The sequence below is a fragment of the Mesoplodon bidens genome (assembly GCF_964165515.1).
Source record: "Mesoplodon bidens genome assembly, chromosome: 1".
Taxonomy (NCBI): Eukaryota; Metazoa; Chordata; class Mammalia; order Artiodactyla; family Ziphiidae; genus Mesoplodon; species Mesoplodon bidens.
Window position 1 is genome coordinate 218,206,803 of NC_138176.1, and position 26,999 is coordinate 218,233,801.

The following is a 26,999-nucleotide window of genomic DNA, read 5'->3' on the forward strand; positions in this document are numbered from 1 at the left end:
AGTCAATTCTGTGTTTTTATAAATACAGTTTCATTAGAATTCAGCCAAGCTCATTAATTTACATATTGTTAATGGCTTATTTTGCACTTCAGTAGCAGAGTCCAGAAGTTGTGACAGATCACATGGCCTGCAAAATCTGAATTATTTACTTTCTGATCCTTTACATAAAACGATTGCTGGCTATGCTATAGATCTTCTCAAAACTTTCAGTGTGATAACGTGAATTCCAAAATCATTTGACTGAGAATTCTTTCATTGCCCAGCAATTATTAGCAGAAAGAGTGTTCTTTGGAATACTTTAGATTAGATTATTTCCAAGATCCAATTGTTCTCTGATTCTTCAAAACATCCAGCTAAACAAATGACCCAATCTATCCCATTCATTCAACAAATATTTATGGAGTATAAGCTATGTGCCAGACAATGTTTTTGTTTATTGGTAAATAAAGTCAACAAATAGACAGGAGACTTGTCCTCATGAAGCTTATATTCTGATCAGGAGTTATAACCAAGCAAGGTGCGTGATAGATGTTGTGGAGAAAAATAAAGCGAGAAGAGGACCAGGGCACCGGAGATTGCAATTTTAAAGAGGGTGGTCAAGAAAGGCCTTACTGAGAAAGTGACATTTGGAGAAAGACTTAAAGGAGGTAAGTGATCCTTATGGGGGAAAGCATTTAAGGCAGAGGAAACAGCCAATGAAAAAGTCCTAAGAAACAGCAAGAGGTCATTGTGGGACAGAGTGAAGCAAGGGAGGAAGGGAGGGACATGGAGAGGGAGAGACACAGAGGGAGAGAGAGAGTGGAGTCAAAAGAGCCCATTTTTTTTGACAGATTATGGGGACCCTTAGAGGCCATTGTAACAATTTAGATTGTTATTCGCAATTAAAAATAGGGGGTTATTGGAAGATTTTGAAGAGTGACATGATTCAATTTTCATTTTTAAAGGTCACTTTGGCTGTTGTGACCAAAAAAGACTACTGAATGAGGTTGAGAGAGGAAACAAAGAGACGGGGAGAAGGTTTTGCCATAATCTGGAAGCAAGAATAACAAGGATTTGCACAGAGTGGTAGCAATACAGGTGGACAGAGCTGATCATACATTTCGAAAATACAGCCAATGAAATCTTCTGATGGACTGAAAATGGGGTGTGAAAAACAGAGAAGAGTCAAGGGTGACTCCCATTTTTTTCTGAAACAACAAAAAGTTAGAAATGATAAAAACTGAAATGGGGAAGATAGTGGGAAGAATACATTTTTAGGGGCACATCAGGAAGAGTTTGAGGTGTTGAGCAGGATATATAAATTTAGGGAAGAGAGATGGGCTGGTAATGCAGGTATGGAGGTGGATAATTAAAGGATGGTATTTAAAGCAAATGAGGCCGTTCAACAAGGGAGCGGAGTAGACATCCATGGACTAAATCCTGGTACCCTCAGCATTTAGAGGTCAGAAAGATAATGTGGAGTCAGTCATGGAGGTTGAAACGCAGCAGCCAGGGGGGCAAGAGTAATCACAGAAGAGTAGGGTGATGGCCTGGAAGACCAGTGATGAAAGAGGGAAAAAATAACCATCTCAAACCTATTACTAGATCAAGTAGGATGAGGACAGAGAACTGAGCATTGGCTTTAACAGGTAGAAAACCTGACAAAACCAGTTTCAGTGAAGTATGTGGACCAAAGGCTGACTAGAGCAGCTGACTAGAAAAATGGGGGAGAAAAATTGAAGACAGTAACCTTCCAATTCCACTTTTGTCTGCTTTTTGGGGAACATTTCCAACTCAGGAAGTCCTGCATGATAACATATTTTTCCTGTGTACTGACAATCCCCTTTACTCATCTTTTTATATGTCTATGCAATGCCAAACATATGGGTAACATGTGAAAAATTCCTCAGCCATCTGAATGTTGCCAAATACACATAGTTTGAAACAAAATAAGCAAAATATTTGGATGACTAACAGGAGTTTTCATTTGTCTATCTGGATGTCTACATAGTATCAAAGTTGAGATGTCTGTAAAACAAATTATTACTAAATAAATTAAGTCATAGTAATTTATAGTTCCTGTTGGAAGGATTGGCATGTGTTAAGAAAATTCTTATATCTTCTGTCATTTTATATCCTTAAGATTGTTAAAAATACCAAAATAATCTACAGTATTCAGATTATTCTTTGTGCTTAGGAAACTTAGACACATGGATTTAGCTTGACATAATAAATCAAGGTAATCTCACATTGAACAGAATCATAATTACAGCTAGTTGCTTTATATACACATTTCGCTCAGGTCAATAAATGTTTGTTAAACAACAAATAAATAAAAGATAGTACAGTTTTACTATTCTGAAAATTTTTCACTTCCTTTTACATTCACGTCTAGAGTACTAATGAAATGCAAAACACAGATTTACAATTTGATAGCTAAATCTATAACATCGTACAAATCTAAGCCAGTGGTTCTCAAATCTTATCGTGCAGCGAACTCCCTGGGAGGGGGCTTGTCAAAACACAGACTGCTGACCCCCACAACCAGATATGGATTTCTCTGAAATGACTCATATGGATAAAAAATGAAGAGAGGTGCTGAGTGGCAAAGGGGTAAATTGTGCTGGTCAACGCTGATTTGCTCTCATATCTACCTGAACCCTTCCCCATTCTGCTCTTGATCGCAGGTAGCCTCATTTCCCAGGCTACTTGCTGCCCTCTGATTTACAATTAAGTTCGGGCAATGAGGATTAAGAAGGAGATTAAATGCAAGCAAGAAGCCAGAAGCTAGTATATTTCTCTCTCAATCTCTGTTTCTTCCGCTGTCTCTGGAATTGGTTCTAGGGCAACTTCTCTGTCCACGGCCCCAGCTTCTGCTGGACAGTCCCCACCAAGAACCTAGATGGGGGCGGGGGAAGGACAGCTTTTGTGCTGTGGTTCCACTACACCCAACTCAGGTCTCTTCTGAACCTGGGTTAGTTACTGCTAGTTTCCTGCTATTTATTGCTAAACGCTGGGTGGCTACATCGCCCTGATTAATTTCTTCCAAATTTCTTCATGTTTATCTCCAATACTCTGCAGGAAATTCCTAGAATGCTCATTTGCATGACTGGGTTCTGACTACTATGGCTGCTAAGAATTTGGCATTATTTTTCAATTTACCACAGGACAGTCTAGGCTAGCATATCCTTTCTAATTCAGACACCCTGTCTCTACCCGATCCTATTGCAGGTTAATCATAGCCTGACCTCACCCCCAAAGTTTATAGACAGTAGAAAGGCAGCAGAGATAAAAGAGATATTGGGAAAAGGGAGACAAGTGATGGGGGAAGGAGTTAAGAGTGTTTTTTGTAACCCACAGCTGAATCTCAGTTGACAGAATAAAACCGTAGCCTCTGATGTCACTGTTCTGTGAATGTTGAGAGGCTGGCCTCATGTTAAGAAAGGGTCTCTCTATATAAATGTGAACCTTTCAGAGGAAATCTAGTATTATCACGTGTGGGTAGAAAGGTAATAATTTAGAAATTTACTTTGAAACCTGGGAAACAGTTAACCTGTATCAGAAAGTCCCTATGCTAATTAGAAACACTCAGATCGTCGACTTTTAGTAAGTTGCGCCTGCACGCGCATGCGCGCGCGTGTGTGTCTGTGTGTGTGCAATCATATGTCTGCGCATGTGTTCGTTTATGTCTTTTGAGATATTTGCCTTACCTCATTTCCTTACTTTATAAATTCAAGTCATTTCCAGAGCCTACTAAGGACTGGGGAGCCAGGCTCAGTTTAGGTGGTAGTGTAATGACAGAGGGCTCTGAAAAGCAGGGACAAGAAACACCCACCATAGCTTATTCTATGAAGTGAAAGCAACATGTTCAAACTCATGGTGGCAGCGAGCCACGCTGTGAGTGTCCACACACGTGGGCTCCAACTGTAGGTAAATAAGCAGTAAGTGATTGAATATTCAGAGGCAGCATTCGTTGTTTATGGAGCACTGCCCGTCTATGCGGCACATGGAGCTGATGCTGTCAGTATTGGTTTCATCGCACACTTTCTGGTCTGCAACAGAGCTCATAAAATAACCACTAACTGAAGAGAATATCCATTTAAGTAGTCTTAATTTTCATTGATAAACAGAGCAAATGTGGTGCAATTCTTTTCTCTGATATACACTCAATATTCCAAGAACTGATTTACATGCTGCTCCTCGGTGATTTTACCCATTTGTAACACAAGATACCTGTTAGCATGTGACAGTGACTGCACGCCCACGCTCCCCGGCATCAAACAGTGTGGAAAGTCCAACAGTGTGATAGGTTAAAGACGTTTGCCAAGACCTAGGGCTGATTTCTTCCAGAACAAAATATGTGTTATAAACGTTGTTAACTAGTTCTTTCTCAGCAGTAGTCTGATGTGTATCAATTTGTAAATTCATTTCACATGAAGTACAATTATGAATGATATCTTGGTAGTTCCAGTCTTTTCATTCCTTCTAGAAACAAAATCCAATAACTTCATTCAGGGAAGTATTACCACATACTTGTTCTAGAAAGATTATCTTGATTTACTAGAGAGCTGTCTTAAGTTTGAAAAACTGGTTAAATTTTCAATGGCAATATTTTAAAAAGACAAAGTATTAGATATAAGGAATGAGTTGATCCATCCTCTGATCTAACAAAAGCCCATTTTAGATATTCAACATTGTATTCATAGTCAAGCTTTTCTTTTTCATCTATTTCTGGGAAATCCTCTCATTTGAAGGTTTTCCTTGTCCCAGTGGAGTCCTGTTAACTTTTTTTATATTTCACATTATTTTGAGTTTTAATATTTATTCTAATTTTCTTTCTAATTTTATCTTTAACTGCACCAGCTTTGCTCCTTTGGTCTATTTTTAAAAGAGAGATCAGATAAATCAAAATACTAAAAATAAAAACTGTTAACTGAAAATATAAGTTCAAAGGGCACAAAAATAAATTGCACCCTGTTAACTAAAAGTGTGCTCAGCAAAAGTGTGCATCAGAGTGTATGCATGCAAAGCTTTTATGAATTATAGTTAAATAATTACATTAAAAGAATTTGATAAGATATCAAGGAAAACCATGATTGATCTGATTTTGAAAGTTAGTACGGTGGATGTGAACAAAATCTTTCTTCAAGGCTTTTTCCTCTGAAGCCATCAAAGGACCATGGGAGACCTGACGACATTGGTGGACCAGAAGGGGTATGTAGACCAAGCCAGAACTACTCTTTGGACTCTTTTCAAACTTTTTATGCTCAGAACATCAATCTTAAAGAGTTAACTGTGACCTTTGGTTGGAATTCTTCAGTTGTTAAATGGCTTCAGCCAGGCAGTGCAGATTTCTTTTTCTAAAAGCCAGAATACTACCCTTTCCTTTTCAGCTAAGGTTCTGGCTCTGCATCATATGGGAGGCCTGTCCTCTGCTCTCTCTCGGGGCCTCTCACAGGCTTTCTGGCTAGTTCCAGGGGCCTCAGCATTGTACTCCTCTCCAGAACCTCTTGGCAGGGTCAAGGGTACGTGCTTAGCCCCTAGCCACCATCTGGCAATTTCAATCTGTCTTTATAATTTTGCTCTCTCTTTGGAAACTAAACTAAAGAAAAACAAAGGGGAAAAACCTTCTTACATGATACTTGCTTTTAGCCTACTTTTTCACTTCTCTGTTTGTATTCACTTTAACTTTCTTAAGGGGTGGCTTTCACTCTGTTTCTCTACTTGTACAACACGAGTTCTCTCCTTGAATGCCTTTGATGTGGTTTCATCCCATGCTTTTATTAAAACTACTCCATCGAATGTCACCAAATAATCTTAAACACCAAATCTAAGAGCTTCTCTTTCATTCTCATGCTTCTTTCTTCATCAACACATTTGTGATTCTTGCTCACCTTCTCCTGGTTGGTATTCTTCTCATTTAGCTATAGTGATGTTCGATGACCCTCAATCTCTAATCATTTCTCCATTTTTTTGTGGGTTCCTTAGTCCTCCTTTCCCTATACTTATGGATAATCTCCCCCTATGATGTATTTTTTTCTCATTTCCTATGTGGAATACATGGAAAATTATTTAAACAATTCCTCTAAAATTAATTATCCATAAAATATTAGCTTCTTATCCTATTCTCTTATTTCTAAGAATGGAAAGAATGCATAGAAACTTTTCTTTTTCCCAGTGCAGAAGTGAAATCTGTGGCAATGCATCACCACACAATGAATGTCAAAAATGATCAAGGAGAAACTAACACTTTTTGAACAACAAAAGCAACAGAAACAAAACCAAATTATTCACAGAAAGGATCAATACTACGGAATAGCAACTAGTATTCCAGAAAGAGATTTAGAGTTAAAGTAGATTATTCCTTGATCACACTGAGTCATTGAAGTGTAAGCTATTAGAAGCAGAGACTGTATCTTATTCATCTTTCATCATCCATAGCAATGGGCACAGAGTTCTACACATAATACGATCTCTACCAATGTCTGCTAAATTGAATGGGAGACTTCCAGCAACAATGGCCAAAAAAAAAAAAATGCTGGATGAAATATGACAATAACATTTTACACCCTCATCACAAGCCTAAGATTTTTTCTAAAAAATATTTTGTGTGCGATTGTTATGCTACAGTTGATGAAATATTATATGTAAGACAGGGATATCAAATATTGTGGAGATAGTTGATAACAGCTCACAAAAGGCTGCCTGATTTTCCTTCGTAGCTCACATGCTAGACAGCCCACCCTTATAGTACTCACATAGGAGCCAATAAACGGTAGCATTCCAATAGAACCATATGAAAATATCCTTCTCCTTTGTTTTGGAAAAAGGACAAGAGAAGGGCATTATTATCACAAAGAGAAATGAGAGATTGGAGATTATAAATTGACACTTGGTCAGTTAAAGGGGAAAGAAAGCAGCATTTCATCCACCAAAGTCAGGAGCCCCGAATTATGTATGAGATGCGATGGTGACTCTAAACCATAGAGCAGTTTGCACTAGTGATTTACAGCAGTACTTTATTTGATTTTATTTTGCTAACTCAACACTGAAGTGTCTTAATGCTTTAGGTGAGTACAAAAGGGGCCTTGAAAGGTTTCTGAGATCATGAAACCCATCTGGAAGATCAGAGCCAGAAGAGAGAGAAACACTCATACCTGCCCCACGGGAGTTTTGCCCGTTGATCAAAGGGGCCAGTGAATATCACTGGCAGGGCCTGAGGGGAAGTAGCTCCTGATGATTTACTGTGCCTTACAATCAGGGCAGCAAGAACGACTGTCTGAAAGCTGCATCACTAAGCCAAGAAGATGTGAAGGGAGAAATCCACAACACACAGTACTCAGACAGAGCAAACAGACCTCCCAGTCATCAATAGCTCTGTTTGATACCAATTTCAGACATTATATATTTCTTGCTTCAGAAGAAGTTTCAGCAAAGATTTACAGGAAAGGGATCACCCATTCTTGAGTTCCTCCTCTGTAACAGGTACTTCTCAGCTCTAGATCCCATGAATACTCCAAGAAAGGGAGAGAGAGAGAGAGGCCATCCCAACCTACCAAGCCTTCCACTAATGACCTTTCTGCAGATACAAGGAATATGGGGTTGGAGGATAGTAATACTTGAATTTGATTGAATATTTCTTCCAAATGAACTTGAGATTTTCAAATACATTTGTCTACAAATCAACAGACTATGTTGAACACACTGAAAGGAAATGAGGTACTGTTGTTTAGCAACTTTAAGTTTACTGCCCTCTCCATTACTAACTCCTAAGGGGTGAGTGCCCAGTAAAGCTGACAGAGGTATTAGATAAAAGGAGTCCATGTGTGTAGACTGCTGAATTGAGACTATCAATTGACTCTACTACATATTTAACAGAATTAGAGAATATCTGGGGAAGAATAAATGTTTTAGACCATAAAATCTATGTATAAGAAGAATAAACAGAAAGATGATAACTATTTGATTGGGAGTGAATATATAGGCTAAAATGATTTACTCATTAAATCCTGGCATTGCAAAAGTAGGGGACATCCCTAAGTTAAAAAAAAAATCTTTTGGGAAGAAAGGAAAATTTTTTATTTAAAACATGTAGAATTTGACTAGATCATAAATCATAAAAAAAAACAGGGTGAGTAAATTAATGGACAGGACATCCAAAATGGATGAATAAGTGAAAGTAATATATTTAGAGGGTTAACTTAGCCTTTTAACACTGCTACAAATTATCCCTTGATTTCACTGTGAAAGAAAAATTCGTAGATTATATGGATTATAAGTATGATCCCACATAGTAGTTTTTCCCTCCTTAACAAATAGCCTAACCCTTATTCCTACTCTTAATAAAGCTTTTAGGTACCTCCTTGAATGGAGTGCAACCCAGTGATGCTTTAGGTTACAATATTTCTGCATGAGGAAAAACCCTACATATGTTGGTATAATTTCATAGATACGGTTTGGACTTTTGTTATGGAAGATAACCACAGTCACATCATACCTTCATTCTGTGCCAAATCTATGATAGTGTTGTCTCAAAAATATGTTGACATAATAGGAAACAAAATATCAGGAAGAATTCAGTCTGTTAAGACAACTCATTTCAACTAATGATATAAAATTGATTTGATGCAAAAGTACATCCTGTTTTCAAGCATGAGATATATTTATATATTTCTAAAACAGCTATATTTAATTAGCAATAATTTATATGAGGTCTCATGTTCTTCCAATTTTTAAAACTTACACTCCCATGAAGAGTTTCAATGACTTGAATGTAGGGATTACTTTGTATTTCATATATCAGAAATACTTCAACAATTACTTATACATATTTCTTTTTAGGTGTATAATTGTTTATATGTAGTATTGAAATCCTTCATAGACTTTGCCAACAAACTACTTTTTAATATGTATGTTTTAAGTAAGGATGACCCAGCATTGGTTCTCAAACATTAGTATGGGTCAGAAGTCACCTGGAAGGCTTACTAAAACAGATTACAGGGCAAGTTCAATACACCTGCAGAGGGCCTTGAGAATGTGCATTGCTAACAGATTTCCAGGTGACATGGATGCTGCTGGTCCAGGGACCTCACTTTGAAAGGACCCATATAAAGAGAAATCAAGTTGTTTATAAAAATTATGGGAATTATTTCCAAATTACAAGTAACTGTAAGAAAATTATCCACCAACAAGTCACTGGGAGAGCCTTTCCCAGAAGCATGGAGTGACACTTTGTCTTCAGGAACAGGTGTTATTTTATTTTATTTTTTCTTGCCATGGCTTGTGGGATCATAGTTCCCTGACCAGGGATCGAAGCTGTGCCCTTGGTAGTGAAAGCTCGGAGTCCTAACCACTGAACCACCAGGGAATTCCCAGGAAAAGAAGGATGGTGGGAAGCCTGGGTGAAGAAAAGAAGATGAACACAAGAAGCAGATTCAAATTACCTGTACTCTTTGAAACTTATTAAGTGAAGCCAGAGTGAGGCCTTCACATAATGACATTGAACTGCCTGTTTTCTAAAAGGAAGACCAATAGAAAGATTAAAGAAAAAATTCCTGTTTTCTACAGGTTCTTGGTGCTCTGGCCGGGTGTAAGGCCTGTGCCTCTGAGGTGGGAGAGCCGAGTTCAGGACGTTGGTGCACCAGAGACCTCCTGACTCCATGTAATATAAAACGGTGAAAGCTCTCCCAGAGATCTCCATCTCAATGCCAAGACCCAGCTTCACTCAACGACCAGCAAGCTACAGTGCTGGAAACCCTATGCCAAACAACTAGCAAGACAGGAACACAACCCCACCCATTAGCAGCGAGGCTGCCTAAAATCATAATAAGGTCACAGACACCTCAAAACACATGACCAGGGCTTCCCTGGTAGCGCAGTGGTTGAGAGTCCGCCTGCCGATGCAGGGGATACGGGTTCATGTCCCGGTCTGGGAAGATCCCACATGCCGCGGAGCAGCTGGGCCTGTGAGCCATGGCCACTGAGCCTGCGCATCCGGAGCCTGTGCTCCACAACGGGAGAGGCCACAACAGTGAGAGGCCCGCGTACCGCAAAAAAAAAAAAAAAACACGACCAGATATGGTCCTGCCCACCAGAAAGAAAAGAATCAGCTTCATCCACCAGAATACAAGCACCAGTACCCTCCACCAGGAAGCCTACACAAGACACTGAACCAACCTTAGCCACTGGGGGCAGACACCAAAAGCAACTGGAACTGCAGCCTGTGAAAAGGAGACCCCAAACACAGAAAGTTAGGGAAAATGAGAAGAAAGAGAAACAGAGCAGATGTAGGAGCAAAGTAAAAACACACCAGACCAAACAAATGAAGAGGAAATATGCAGTCTACCTGAAAAAGAATTCAGAATAATGATAGTAAAGATGATCCAAAATCTTGGAAATAGAATGGAGAAAATACAAGAATCGTTTGACAAGGACCTAGAAGAACTGAACAGCAAACAAACAATGATGAACAACACAATAAATGAAATTAAAAATTCTCTAGAAGGAAACAATAGCAGAATAACTGAGGCAGAAAAACGGATAAGTGACCTGGAAGATAAAATAGTGGATAAAACTACTGCAGAGCAGAATAAAGAAAAAAGAATGAAAAGAATTGAGGACAGCCTCAGAGCCCTCTGGGACAACATTAAATGCACCAACATTCGAATTATAGGGGTCCCAGAAGAAAAAGAGAAAAAGAAAGGGACTGAGAAAATATTTGAAGAGATTATAGTTGAAAACTTCCTTAATATTGGGAAGGAAATAACCAAGTCCAGGAAGTGCAGGGAGTCCCATACAGGATAAATCCAAGGAGAAACATGCCAAGACACATATTAATCAAACTGTCAAAGATTAAATATGAAGAAAACATATTAAAAGCAGCAAGGGAAAAATAACAACTAACATACAAGGGAATCCCCATAAAGTTAACAGCTGATCTTTCAGCAGAAACTCTGCAAGCCAGAAGGGAGTGGCAGGACATATTTAAAGTGATGAAAGGGAAAACTGTACAACAAAGATTATTCTGCCCAGCAAGGATCTCATTCAGATTCAATGGAGAAATTAAAATCTTTACAGACAAGCAAAAGTTAAGAGAAATCAGCACCACGAAACCAGCTTTACAACAAATGCTAAAGAAACTTCTCTAGGCAAGAAACACAAAAGAAGGAAAACACCTACAATAACAATCCCAAAACAATTAAGAAAATAGTAATAGGAACATACATATCGATAATTACCCTAAATGTAAATGGATTAAATACTCCAAACAAAAGACAGAGACTGGCTGAATGGATACAAAAAGACATAGACTGGCTGAATGGATACAAAAATAAAACCCATATATATATACAGTCTACAAGAGACCCACTTCAGACCTAGGCACACATACATACTGAAAGTGAGGGGACGGAAAAAGATATTCCATACAAATGGAAATCAAAAGAAAGCTGGAGTAGCAATTCTCATATCAGAAAAAATCGACCTAAAACTAAAGACTATCACAAGAAACAAAGAAGGACACTACATAATGATCAAGGGATCAATCCACGAAGAAGACATAACACTTGTAAATATTTATGCACCCAACATAGGAGCACCTCAATACATAAGGGAAATTCTAACAGCCATAAAAGGGGAAAGTGACAGTAACACAATCATAGTAGGGGACTTTAACACCCCAATTTCACCAATGGACAGATCATCCAAAGTGAAAATAAAAAAGGAAACACAAGCTTTAAATGACATGTTAAACAAGATGGACTTAATTGATATTTATAGGACAATCCATCCAAAAACAACAGAATACACTTTCTTCTCAAGTGCTCATAGAACATTCTCCAGGATAGATCATATCTTGGGTCACAAATCAAGCCTTGATAAATTTAAGCAAATTGAAATCATATCAAGTATCTTTTCCAACCAAAACGTTATGAGACTAGATATCAATTACAAGAAAAAATTTGTAAAAAATAAAAAATACATGGAGGCTAAACAATACTTAATAACCAAGAGATCACTGAAGAAATCAAAGAGGAAATCAAAAAATAACTAGAAACAAATGACAATGAAAACACGACGGCCCAAAACCTATGGGATGCAGCAAAAGCAGTTCTAAGAGGGAAGTTTATAGCAATACAATCCTACCTCAAGAAACAAGAAGCATCTCAAATAAACAACCTAACCTTACACCTAAAGCAATTACAGAAAGAAGAACAAAAAACCCCAAAGTTGAGCTGAAGGAAAGAAATCATAAAAATCAGATCAGGAATAAATGAAAAAGAAATGAAGGAAACGATAGCAAAGATCAATAAAACTAAAAGCTGGTTCTTTGAGAAGATAAGCAAAATTGATAAACCATTAGCCAGACTCATCAAGAAAGAAAGGGAGAAGACTCAAATCAATAGAATTAGAAATGAAAAAGGAGAAGTAACAACTGACACTGCAGAGATACAAAGGATCATGAGAGACTACTACAAGCAGCTATATGCCAATGAAATGGACAACCTGGAAGAAATGGACAAATTCTTAGAAAAACACAACTTTCCGAGACTGAACCAGGAAGAAATAGAAAATATGAACACACCAATCACAAGCACTCAAATTGAGACTGTGATTAAAAATCTTCCAACAAACAAAAGCCCAGGACCAGATGGCTTCACAGGCGAATTCTATCAAACATTTAGAGAAGAGCTAACACCTATCCTTCTTAAACTGTTCCCAAAAATAGCAGAGGGAGGAACACTCCCAAACTCATTCTACGAGGCCACCATTACCCTGATACCAAAACCAGACAAAGATGTCACAAAAAAAGAAACCTACAGGCTAATATCATTGATGAACATAGATGCAAAAATCCTCAACAAAATACTAGCAAACAGAACCCAATAGCACATTAAAAGGGTCATACACCATGATCAAGTGGGGTTTATCCCAGGAATGCAAGGATTCTTCACCACACGCAAATCAATGTGATACACCATATTAACAAATTGAAGGATAAAAACAGTATGATAATCACAATAGATACAGAAAAAGCTTTCGACAAAATTCAACACCCATTTATGATAAAAACTCTCCAGAAGGTAGGCATAGAGGGAACCTACCTCAACATAATAAAGGCCGTATATGACAAACCCACAGCGAACATCATTCTCAATGGTGAAAAACTGAAAGCATTTCCACTAAGATCAGGAACTAAGGTCAAGATCAAGGTTGCCCACTCTCACCACTATTATTCAACATAGTTTTGGAAGTTTTATCCACAGCAATCAGAGAAGAAAAAGAAATAACAGAAATCCAAAGCAGAAAAGAAGAAGTAAAACTGTCACTGTTTGCAGATGACATGATACTATACATAGAGAATCCAAAAGATGCTACCAGAAAACTACTAGAACTAATCAATGAACTTGGTAAAATAGTAGGATACAAAATTAATGCACAGAAATCTCTTTCATTCCTATACACTAATTTTGAAGAATCTGAAAGAGAAATTAAGGAAACACTCCCATTTACCATTGCAACAAAAAGAATAAATACCTAGGAATAAACCTACCTAAGGAGACAAAAGACCTGTATGCAAAAGACTACAAGACACTGATGAAAGAAAGCAAAAATGATACAAAAAGATGGAGAGATATACCATGTTCTTGGGTGGGAAGAATCAACATTGTGAAAATGACTATACTACCCAAAGCAATCTACAGATTCAATGCAATCCCTATCAAACTACCACTGGCATTTTTCACAGAACTAGAACAAAAAATTTCACAATTTGTATGGAAACAGAAAAGACCCAGAATAGCCAAAGCAATCTTGAGAAAGTAAAAAGGAGCTGGAGGAATCAGGCTCCCTGACTTCAGATTATACTACAAAGCTACAGTAATCAAGACAGTATGGTACAGGCACAAAAACAGAAATACAGATCAATGAAACAGGATAGAAAGCCCAGAGATAAACCCACGCACATATGGTCACCTTATTTTTGATAAAGGAGGCAAGAATATACAATGGAGAAAAGGCAGCCTCTTCAATAAGTGGTCCTGGGAAAACTGGACAGCTACATGTAAAAGAATGAAATTAGAACACTCCCTAACCCCATCCCCAACAATAAAGTCAAAGTGGATTAAACAACTAAATGTAAGGCCAGACACTATCAAATTCTTAGAGGAAAACATAGGCAGAATACTCTGACATAAATCACACCAAGATCCTTTTTGACCCACCTACTAGAGAAATGGAAATAAAAATAAACAAATGGGACCTAATGAAACTTAAAACCCTTTGCACAGAAAAGGAAACCATAAACAAGACAAAAAGATGACACTCAGAATGGGAGAAAATATTTGCAAATGAAGCAACTGACAAATGATTAATCTCCAAAATTTACAAACAGCTCATGCAGCTTAATATCAAAAAACAAACAACCCAAAAATGGGCAGAAGACTTAAAAAGACACTTCTCCAAAGAAGATATACACATTACCAACAAACACATGGAAGGATGCTCAACATCACGAATCATTAGAGAAATGCAAATCAAAACTACAATGAGGTACACCTCACAACCAGTCAGAATGGCCATCATTAAATATCTACAAACAATAAATATTGGTGAGGGTGTGGAGAAAAGGGAACCCTCTTGCACTGCTGGGAATGTAAAGTGATACAGCCAGTATGGAGAACAGTATGGAGGTTCCTTAAAAAACCAAAAATAGAACTACCATATGACCCAGCATTCCCTTACTGGGCATATACCCTTAGAAAACCATATTTCAAAAAGAGTCATGTACCCCAATGCTCATTGCACCTCTATTTACAATAGCCAGGACAGGAAAGCAACCTAAGTGTCCATCAACAGATGAATGGATAAAGAAGATATGGCACATATACACAATGGAATATTACTCAGCCATATAAAGACATGAAATTGAGTTATTTGCAGTGAGGTGGATGGACCTAGAATCTGTCATACAGAGTGAAGTAAGTCAGAAAGAGAAAAACAAATACTGTATGCTAACACATATATATGGAATCTAAAAAAAAAAAAAACTGGTCATGAAGAACCTAGGGGCAGGACAGGAATAAAGATACAGATGTAGAGAATGGACTTGAGGACACAGGGAGGGGGAAGGGTAAGCTGGGACGATGTGAGAGAGTGGCATGGACATATATACACTGCTAAATGTAAAGTAGATAGCTAGTTGGAAGCAGCCACAAAGCACAGGGAGAGCAGCTCCGTGTTTTGTGACCACATAGAGGGGTTGGATAGTGAGGGTGGGAGGGAGATGCAAGAGGGAGGAGATATAGAGATATATGTATATGTATAGCTGATTCACTTTGTTATAAAGCAGAAACTAACACACCACTGTAAAGCAATTATACTCCAATAAAGATGTTTAAAAAATAATGAAAAAAAATGATCCACCAACGTCCACGTTATAATAAACTTTTCCCATAATTACTAATGCAAAGTAGTTTTGTTTATATTATTAATCTTCCGAGTAATTAACAAACTTAAAATTCATAAGTATGCTGGCTGCCAAAGAATCTCTCTGTACTTAATTTCATTTTGGCTTTAAAAGTATTTTATTTGAAATAAAATATAAAAGCGGCAGTAAAATTTTCTAACTATAAAAACACACGGACGTGTGCTTATGCCACTGTAATATTTTGAAGCAAGATAACTGTGTAATAAAAAGACCTAAGTACTCTGCTACCTAAGATATTTCAAACTAAGTATCAGAATACAGATCAGTTTGCTAGTGAATAGATGACAGGTAGAGTTTTATTACAGCTTTTGGTAACAAATATTAAGGTATTTCCTGCTCTATTAAAACCTAGTTTCTTATTGTGAATATCTAAGTATCTCAACTTATTTTTTTATAGTACTTATGGATGAGCTCCAAATACATTCTTTATTCTCTAATTTTGCACTGCTCAAATATGTGCTTAATTTTGTGGGAAAAAGGACGGCAGAACTGAACAATGGCACAAAACAAAACAAAAACAAAATGTAAAACACAGTTCTATAGGCTTATGCCCCAACATTTTCACATAAATATTGCAATAAGTATATTCAATAATTTGTTCCTTAATTTCTATCACTTTTTGTTACCTGTAAAATTTATATTCTATCTGACATATATATATATGCATAAATATAAAATATATATACACACATACATATATATGTGAGAGATATATCTGATGTAGCTTATAAATCAGAAAACTAAATCTTTATTATAGTCTTTTACATGGTTAAGAATTCTACAAAATTTCTGTTGGACTCAATTGAGATTTCTAATTATAAGTTCCTTATTTTTGACTTTTGGCATTTTCTCATGGCACTGAAATTAATGTCCTAGCATGAGCAGCAGGACATACTTGAGTGCAATCAGGGCAGCGAGGCAGGTGTCGGCCAGGCCACCTTGGCAATCAGTCTGCTTGGCACAGACAATCTCAAAATCACTCTCACATTCCCACACCGTGCTTTATTCTTCCATTGACCTCTATGTCTGACCTCTCCCGAAGAATTATAATCAAGAAATTATTATTGTTGCTTTTCTTTGTAACTTGCATACTTACAATCAGGAGGCATCTTTTCCATAAATACCGTGTAATATTCTTTTAGAAGTTCAAAATTTTCCTGATTAATACTTTCTTGCAAAGAGACATCTCCAAACCTAAACATAGAAAAAAGAGAACACTTATGGGTTATAAAATAGCACCCGAAAGTTACTTTTTTTAATCTTTCTTTTTTAAATAGGTGGCAATAGTTTTGTAAGGAAGGAGTCTCTGTGTTCTTAGCAACATTGCACAAAGGTGATTTCAACTATATTCTAGTCTCTACCGGCCCTGACTCCACCAATCCCTATTGACACACCAAAATATTCCCACAGTCATCCAATGTGAACCTGAATGAAATATGAAATCTAAAACACCAACCCCGTGCCTCTGCATAATCGATACTCAGTTAATGTTAGTCTCCCTACCTCTGCAGGGCTATATCTCTAAAGATCTAAACACTCTTCCTTCTCTCTTTTTATCCCTCCGATATTCCTCTTCACCAATGACAGCTTGAGGAGAGGTCCAGAAGACCAGGACTGAACATTGGACTGCATACAGTCTTAAACACACTGTCAACTGCTATAGGCACATGTAGAGTACTCCAATCTCCCAGGGACTGGTTCACTTCTGTGGCCCTTTCTTTCTGCCCACACTATGAAGGATGCCAGCCTCTGTACTAGTGCTCTTCTGCCACCTTCTTCAGGCAAAACTTTCTACCTGTATATCACTGACCTTGTGTTTTCCTTAAGCCCTTCTTGGGTTTAAACTTAAAATCCTCTTGTCTCTCTATAAAAGGATGCCATGCAAATGGCTTCCAATATATATCTTCATCCAAATGGCTTGCAATATGTATCCTCATCCAAATATCTCCATTCAAATCTGTATTTCTAGATGTCAACTGAAAATTTCAAAGTGAATTAACCCACACCACTTCAAATGCAACCTAACCAAAAGCTGAAACCACCTCCTCCTTTTGTTTAGAAATAGGCATGTTTCTAATATTCTGCCACTAATTCAGGTTCAAAATCTAGGCACCCTTTTGGATTTTCTTGGTTTTCCGCACTCCATCCACTATTCACTGATATATTCACATCTCTGGTATCCTTTCCTTCTTTTTCTTTACCACTGTCATTTTAGGTATTTAGTAATATTCAGTCTCGACTGGATATAAAGCCTCCCAAATATGAGAAGCGCTATGCCTCCAGGCTCCTTCCTTTCCAGTCTATCCCTTACATCATGGTCAGATCATTCATTCATTCAACAAATATTTATTTAACATCAGCCATGTGCCAGATGCTGCATGGGCAATGAATGAAATGTTGGAGAAGTTAGTCTACCACCCGTTTCATCATATCCACTCACTAAACTTAACTGCATCTCCTCTCTGTGTAAGAACAAAGTCCAGTCTCTTTAGTTTAGCATCTAATGTCTCCACAAAGGCCTCTGAAACCCTTTGTTTGTGGGAATGGAATTACACTCTTCTACTTTACCAGCAGGATTTTGATGCCTTTGGGACTTTTCACATGCTATTCCTCCTCTGACTAGGAAGCCTTACCTTCCTTATCAGCTTGATTAATTCTGATTTGTCCTTCAAAGCCCTGTGGAAGGTGCATGTATACTATGAAACCTTCCTGATGAAATGTTCTCCCATCTGTGAATCACTTTCTTTCCTCCATGAATCCTGTCCCTTCTACATCTTTGTTTATTGTATGAGTCAAACTGTAGTGTATCATTTGTTGAACTGTCTTCCTTACTGGATGGTAGGTCCTTTCAGAATGGGGATCATGTCATTTCTTCTTGTTACACTGCCTGTTCCCTGTGTCCCACAGCTTGGCAGAGTAATGCGTGGTGCAGACTCAATGTTCAATAACTTTACTGAGTTAAACTTGGAGGACAGGAATACGAACCCAGGAAAATCTACAGGAGAGTTAGTCTGAACTCTGAAATACACTCTTCTACCTACATTTTTCAGACATTATAAACACCTGGTATTTAAAAAATGTTATCCTTGCTGGAGTAATACTAGTGTTACAGACTAAATGTTTGTGTCCCCCCAAAGATCATATGTTGAAGCCCTAACCCCCAGTGTGGCCGTGTTTGAAGATGGAAGCTCTGAAGAAGTCATTAAGATTATGAGGGTGGGGCCCTGAACCAGTAGGATTAGTGTCCTTGTGAAAAGAGACATCAAAGAGCTGGTTCTCTCTCTCTACACACACAAAAAAGAGGTCATGTGAGCACACAGCAAGAAAGCTGAAGACAATTCTCACCAGAAACCAAATTGGCCAGAATCTGGGACTTCTCAGCCTCTAAAACTGTGAGAAATAAATTTCTGTTGTTTAAGCTGCACAACCTGTGGTAGTTTGTTATGGTAGCCCAAGCAGACTAATTAGTACATACTTATTTAAAAATGGATACACATTACATAAGTTTTGGCTATGGGTACATATATAGTAACATATTATACCTGGATTACATAGCATACCTAACATGTGAATGTGATGGAAAAAAGCTCAAAATTCAGAATTAGAAAAATAAAGCTCATAGAACAAAGTGATTTGCTCAAAGTAGTAGTTGGTTGATATCCGAGGGCCAGCCTTCCTGCTTCCCTTTGTGTTTCTCTCTATTTTGCAGTTGTGTCTCCTTTTCAAATCCTATGTATCTTAAACAGCATCCAGGTATGAAAAAATACTTTTATTTATTTATTTATTTATTTATTTATTTATTTATTTTGCGGTACACAGGCCTCTCACTGTTGTGGCCTTTCCCATTGTGGAGCACAGGCTCTGGACGCGCAGGTTCAGCGGCCATGGCTCACGGGCCCAGGTGCTCCGCAGCATGTGGGATATTCCCGGACCGGGGCATGAACCCATGTCCCCTGCATCGCAGGCGGACTCTCAACCACTGCGCCACCAGGGAAGCCCGAAAAAATACATTTTTTATAGGCAAGACAGATGAGAGAGAAGGGAAGGGGCAATTAAAAAAAAATAAAGTGACTAACATCTAAAATAGTAACAATGACATGTAAATTAATCTAATCTAGAAGGCTTGAAAATACAATGCTAACTATTCCTTTACAGAAAAGTCTGTAAATGGAGAGTCTCACATCCCTCTCAAGACTGCACTCACAGGCCTTAACTTAGTAATTTAAACTCCAAACACTCTGTACTCTAGAGTACCAAAGAAGAGACAATTAATTTAGAGTGCTGTTTTGCCCCCCAATTGTTCATAAATATCATTTACCTCCCAAATTGTATAATTTATGTTCATAAATATCATTCTCCTCAACCTGTGAACTTGCTGTGAGACAACATATAAAGATGACTGGAATATAATCTGATCTTACATAATTATTTGCAAAAGTACTTAATTATTGAAGAATCAACTTTTTGTACAATACAGTGAAAAAAATTATATTCTGATTTAAGCATACTATAACACAAGAGACTAATAGCTTCCACACAGTTTGAGATTAAACATGCAATACAAAACTGGCATGGAATTTTGTAACTGGCAAGTGAGAATTATGAAAATCTATGTTGTCCAGTAAATCTTTTGGATGAAAGGGAGAGATGGAGAAATCGTTGAAAATAGTAGCTAAAAACAGGCACCTTCACCATCATTGAAATTCAAGATGGCTATAAATGTGGTGGTAGTTTTAGTTCAGTAAAAAACATTAATAAAGGATTAAAACATACTTATCAAGTCATGGCAAAGAATATGCCAGCTACCTATGGGGGAAGGAAACATTTAGAGAGTGAATTATTGACAAGGGAGCATTTTAAAATACTCTTCAAAAGTTTTGCTTTGGGGGAAATTTTCCAGCTAGGTTTTACAGCAAGACACTAACTTCTTTCTCTGAGAAGTTTTAGAGAATCTTTTAAAAATGTGTTCTGTGAATCTTAACTCTTATCCACGTTTTCGATAATCTCTACATGGGAATCATGTAAGATGCAAAAGTAATTCCTTTGTCTGCTCAAAGCTTTTTTTGACAGTTGCTTGTGCTATCACATACAATCATCTGTCATTTAACTGAGAAAATTATTATGAAAAGACGTGTTGTCATCCTCCAATAACAATTATTTTAGTAAATAAATTTTAAAAATTATTTAAATAAATAAAATTAAAAATTAAAAAAAGTTTTTTGAATAAATAAAAAAATTATTTTAGTAAATAAAACAAAAGGATAAAATAGCATGTTTTATTAGGTCCAGAAAATTTGGACACAATTAGCAGAGTTTACAATGTTGAAATACATATAAGCACAAAAAATTCTAAAATTAGTTACACACATGTAGGTATTTGGAAACATGAAGAAAGTTAATCCATGTGAATATTTTGGTATTGACACCAATATTTTCCTTGTTATTTTGCCATATTTAAATTTGATGTGGGCCAGGAATCCTTAACTATGAATAATTCTGCTTGCCATATCAAATAACTTTGTACTGATACAAAGGAAAATGTTACCCATGAATCTAATTTCTATGTGCAGGAACACGTGGAATTATTTAGCATATCCATAACAATTAAACAAAAAAATCAAGTACCGGCCTTATATCTGAAGCTTACCTCTCAGCAAGAGTTTGCTGTTCATTGATTCCAACATTAAAAAGTACTGGATACACATGAAGCAACTGTCCTTCTTTAATCTGTAGAGGCAGGGACTCAAACATTCTGCCTGGAAGCTTCACCTCCACCACATAGTGTTCACTGGAGAAAGAGGAGGGCAAAGAGAAGCAGCCTTGCTTTATTTCATTCAATTTTATGTTACTTTAGATTCATAGGAAAGAAACAATAAAACAGTTGGAATATAGCAGTGATTTAGGTTTTTGGCTTACATCTGCTTATTTTCTTTTATTAATTCATTTGATAATCATTTCATTCACTTCACTATTAAATTACTTGGCATAAAGAGTCATTTACATTTATCTCCATTACTCTGAGGTTTTTTTTAGGAAAGGAAGAATATTTAGTGCATCTTCGTGTAAAAGGGCCATGTGCATAAGAGCTTCAATATTTGTTTTCTTGAGTTAATTATTTAAAAACCCAGTCTCAAGAATAAGAAAAGCAATTTAATGATGGATTTTTTAATATAGTGAAACTAATGAACCAAATCATTTATACATTTTTTAGCATGGCCTAATTGTTATTACTGATGAACCTCTGTTTGTGATGACCTGATGGAAATGTAATGGTTTCATTATTTAAGATGTAACCTTTTGGCTTTCCTGATCATTTTGCAACATTAACATATCACCAGAGCATTTTTTCTTTGGAAATTTCCATTAAAAATTACCCTTAATGTTTACTGTTGAAAATTTAAATTAGGATTCACAAAATAAGGTCAATAAGAATAGCTGCTTGTAGATTCTGAAACTTGATATCTTCTGATCCAGTGTGACTTGATTAAAGAAATGGCAAGTTTCACCTGGAATTTAGGAAAATCCATGTGTTTCCTGAACTATATAGAGTGCTGGTGTTGTAACATGTGTATGCGGCAACGAAGAACAGGACAATTAGAGAGTCTCTGTGAAAATCTTTTCAGTTTCTCTAGTATAATAATACTGATATGTACTCTGGATACTTGACAGTGAGACTTGTTTCTTACCTCAGCTTTGAACTAGAGAATCTGGAAATACCATCAACCCAGCAAGCAGGGATGTTAGCACTACCCTCAGAAGATGGACACTTTATTTTTCTTTTCTAAATTGCTCTGTGTCCTTTACAATAGCCTGGCTAACAGAAGGCTGATGTTTATTTCAAAATTTTCAGGAATATGAGAAGATTCAATGAGCCAAGCCTGCATTTAAAGATTTCTCTGAAGGTAAAACATTATACACATTCTTTATGATAACTTTTTTTTAATTGAAGTATAGCTGATATACAATGTTGTGTTTCAGGTGTACAGCAAAGTGATTATTCTTTTTCAGATTTTTTCCATTATAGGTTATTACAAGATACTGAATAGTTCCCTGTGCTATACAGTAGGTCAATGTTATTTATTTTTTATATAGTAGTGTGCATCTGTTAATTCCATACTCCCAATTTACCCCCCACCCTTTTCCCGTTTGGTAATCATAAGTTTGTTTTCTATGTCTGTGAGTCTATTTCTGTTTTGAAAATAAGTTCATTTGTATCATTTTTTTTGATTCCACATATAAGTGATATCATGTGATATTTGTCTTTGTCTGACTTACTTCACTTAGTATGATCATTTCTACGTCCATCCATGTTACTGCAAATAGCATTATTTCATTCTTTTTTATGGCTAATATTCCATTGTATATATGTACCACATCTTCCTTATTCATTCATCTATCAATGGGCATTTAGGTTGCTTCCATGTCTTGGTTGTTGTAAATAGTGCTGCTATGAACATTGGGGTGCATGTGTCTTTCTGAATTATGGTTTCTCTTGGTAGTCATATAGCAATTTTAAGTTTAACTTTTTAAGCAACTGCCCAACTGTTTCCAAAGTGGCAGCACCACAAGTAATAAAGGAGGATTCCACATTTTCCATATCCTTGCCAACACTTGTTACTGTCTGACTTTTTGATTATGATTATTCTACTGTGAGTGAAGTGGTGTCTAATTCTGGTTTTAATTTGTAGTCTCCTAATGACTAATTATTTGAGTATGTTTTCATGTGCATATAAGCCATTCATATATCTTATTTGGCAAAATATTTATTCAAATTCTCTGCCCATTTTTAAATTAGATTTTTTTCTTTCATTATTGAGTTGTAAGATTTCTTTTTATACTCTGAATACAAGTCTTTTATCAGATATATGATTTGCATATATTTTCTCCCAATCTGTGGCTTGTCTATTCATTACTTAATGGTATTTTTGATGCTTAAAAGTTTATAATTTTTATTAAATCTTATTTATCAAATCATTTATTTTATGAATCTAGATTTTTGAGTTATATCTAAGAGCTCTTTACCTAAATTAACTTACAAAAATTTTCTCCTAGAAGTTTCATAGTTTTAGCTCTTATATTTAGACCTGTGATCCATTGTGAGTTAATTTTTGTGTATGATCTAAATTGACGTTCTAAATTCTTTCTTCATATAGATAATCTATTGTCAAAGCAACATTTTTTGAAGAGACTCTCCATTCTCCATTGAATTGCTTTGGCACCTTTGTTGAAAAGCCATTAAACTTAAAGATAATAGTTTATATCTGGACTTTAAATTTTGTTCCATTGATCTACATATATATGTATGTATATATATATATATCTACTTATATATATATATATACTTATGCCAGTACTATACAGTCTTGATTATTGTAGTTTTATATTAACTTTTTAAATTAATAAGTAAAATTCTCCAACTTTGTTCTTCTTTCATAGAATTGTTTTTTGGTATTCTGGATCCTTTGCAGTTTCATATCAATTTTAGGTTTAGCTTGCCAATTTCTGCCAAGCTTTAGATGGTGATTGCATTGAATCTATAGATCAATTCATGGAGAACTGCCATCTAAACAATATTGAGCATTTTAATCTGTGAACATGTACTGTCTTTCCATTTACTGGATCTTATTAATGTCTCTAAGCTTATTTTATGTGTTCTGTGTACAACTGTTAGAAAGCTTTGCTAAACTTAGTCTGATGTAATTATTACTTTTGATGCTATTGTGAATGGAATTGTTATCTAAACACCACTGTTTCTAACAAGTTTTCAGGAGTATGCTTTTTTCTCTTCTCTGGTGCAAATCAAGTCAACCCCCTCTGGTAGGAGACTGTTGGTTTTCATGGCCTGCTTTGCCCTAGTGAAACTATGCTGACAGAGCTGGGGGTGATGGGAGCAACTCCTGGCAAAAACACCACACACTCCAACTGACTTATCCAATATTCACTAGTTTTTCACGAATAATTACTTCTAAATTTGTGTGTGTGCAAATTAAGTCCTTAGTCGTAAGCTGGTTGTTTTAGAAAATTCTATCCAATGGTAATGTTGCTTTCTGGAAAGAAGATTTTCCAAGCTGCTCACTTTGCTACTCCAGAAGTCTCACTCCCAACTGTATGATAGCTTTTGAATTTAGATACAGCCTAAAGAACTCCCTCAGAAAAAGCATCCGTACTCTGTCTATATCAAATGGCCTGGTAAGCTTCCCTTATAAATTGTGATAAAAGTATCAGTTTTCCACTTTTTATAATAATCTTCACAGTAATACAAAGTGGTACTATTTTCTAGGTGTGTGTATGAGCAATTTTATTCCTCTTTCTTCCAATGAATGGCAAATTAAGCATTAGTCTACAGATGAAATATTTAGTTTTACGAGGATGTGTTTTTTCTTTACGTATAAGAAACAGTTACCTTTCATTCAACCATATGTTTCTGGGCATCCTTCACACAAAATTTTAAGTAATTATATGTTTACTATAGATAAGAAAACAAGTTTAGTGTGAACTTTTATACTTAAGTCTCTTCTCCATCTCTCTTCATGTTTTTTCACTGTGATCTGAGACTGTTTCAAATTTCAAATATCCTCATGCAGCGCTTAAAAGTGTTAATGCCAGAATGGTTTAAAATTTGGAGGACTTCTGATTAAAATAATTTGCCCATAGGATGTAATTCTTCTATTAGAGGTCTATTCTACATGCCATCATTTTTCTTAATTATTTCTAATATTTTGCCCGTTATACACTGACCTTCAAAACTATTTATTTAGGGCTTCCCTGGTGGCGCAGTGGTTGAGAGTCCACCTGCCGGTGCAGGGGACACAGGTTCGTGCCCCGGTCCGGGAAGATCCCACATGCCGCGGAGCGGCTGGGTCCGTGAGCCATGGCCGCTGAGCCTGCACGTCCGGAGCCTGTGCTCCGCAACGGGAGAGGCCACAACAGTGAGAGGCCCGCGTACCGCAAAAAAAAAAAAAAATTAAGAAAAATTGTGGTATGTGCCCCTGACACAGGAATATACCTTTTCTAAAATGTTACTGCTTTTAATACCAAGAATTTAATACCAAGTCATCTCAAGAATTATGACAATATTAACCAAATGATTCCAGCAAAAGTAAAAACATCCAGAGCTTTAGATTAGATAGTAATAAAGAGAAAAATGTTCTTCTCATGCCTGCTATTATTTTGAATTTCTCATATTTCATAGGGGAGCCTTACCCTACTTACCTCATTTTAGTACAATTTACGAACATTCATGAGACTTTGATGAGTTTTTCAAGATCTTCCCCTGTCATGTCACCTACATTTATTTTTCACCAAAAAGGAAAAGAGAACAAAAGAAACATTTCCAAACCAAACCTTAATTCTCCTTGGCTCCTTTGTCAGGGGTTAATTAAAAATATCTAACAAAGCTTGGTCTTAGGAAATGAACAACACTTACCGCCTTCCTGTTATAACTGGCAAGACATCATTGGATGTGGTTTCAGTTATTTTAAAAGCGACTTTCTTCAAATCTGAAATACCAACGGCCATGTCCTCCAGCATTCCAATTTCCTCACCTAAACAAGGGCAAAGGAGCCTAGTTACAAACATACTATTTGAAGAAAGTCACTGTGTACTCCACCTCCCTGCTGGAATTTGTTCTAACAGTTTAGTGAATGAGTTTCTGAAGACAGTGAATCCATTCTCAATACGTTTTCCTGAGTCTGAAGGTTTTCATCAGTGAAACAAGAACCATTTAAATAGACTCCAGCTGTCCACATGCCCTTTGAGGGAAGGAAAGAGGAATGCCTTTGCTGGAAGGTTAGAGAGAAGTTTTAATCCTTTTATGGCACAAAGTATCATGCAGATCTCTTTCCCTTGGCAGGACTGACATTTGATTTCTAGAAGTAATAGAGATGGCTGAATTGAAGGTCACTGACCCAAGCTCATGCTAGTTTTATATCTTAATACACTGACAAATAAAACCTAAGAAGGAGGTAATTAAATAAGATTCTAGATCAGTCCTGCACAACAGAAATATAACGTGAACCACATATATAATTTTAAATTTCCTGGTAATCATCTTTTTAAAGAGTAAAATTTTAAAAGGTGAAATTAACTTTAATAATGTTTTCCTTTAGCCTGATAGTTCCAAAATAACATTTCAGCTGTAAATCAATATACTATGATTAATTATTCATTAATTATTAATATAAAACTCTTTTTTCACTAGTCTTTGAAACCTGGTGTGCACGTTGAGTACTTATTGATTTGGACTAGATACATTTCAAGTGCTCAATTGCCACACCAACCTATGTATTGAACAGGGCAGCTCTAGACATTACAGAGTTGGGACTTTAAAAATCCAGTCATTGAAACTAGGTTGGCAAAAGCCTTTATTTAAAAAGCCAGATGGCTGCTCAGGACTCTACTGTGAAATAATCTATAATTCCATTTTCAAAACATAATGAGAGTAAAAGCACAGTGACAAGGAAAATGAATACAAAAAACTAAAAATTACATTCTTTCTCTAATGCTTGATGCAAGAAAGGTTTACTACTCATTT

At 36.5% G+C, this 26,999-nt stretch overlaps 1 protein-coding gene across 4 annotated transcripts in view; it reads right to left on the reverse strand.

Moving 5' to 3' along the window:
• The window catches only part of INPP4B (inositol polyphosphate-4-phosphatase type II B), an 886,823-nt gene that overhangs the window by 61,258 nt on the left and 798,566 nt on the right, over positions 1 to 26,999 (reverse strand). For all 4 annotated transcript variants that reach the window (XM_081245267.1, XM_081245268.1, XM_081245266.1 and 1 more), the window contains 3 exons: positions 25,893 to 26,010; positions 21,114 to 21,254; positions 16,563 to 16,660 (listed from right to left, as the gene is read on the reverse strand). In XM_081245267.1, coding sequence (XP_081101393.1) covers positions 16,563 to 16,660; positions 21,114 to 21,254; positions 25,893 to 26,010 — 357 coding nt within the window. The remainder of the gene's footprint in view (positions 1 to 16,562; positions 16,661 to 21,113; positions 21,255 to 25,892; positions 26,011 to 26,999) is intronic.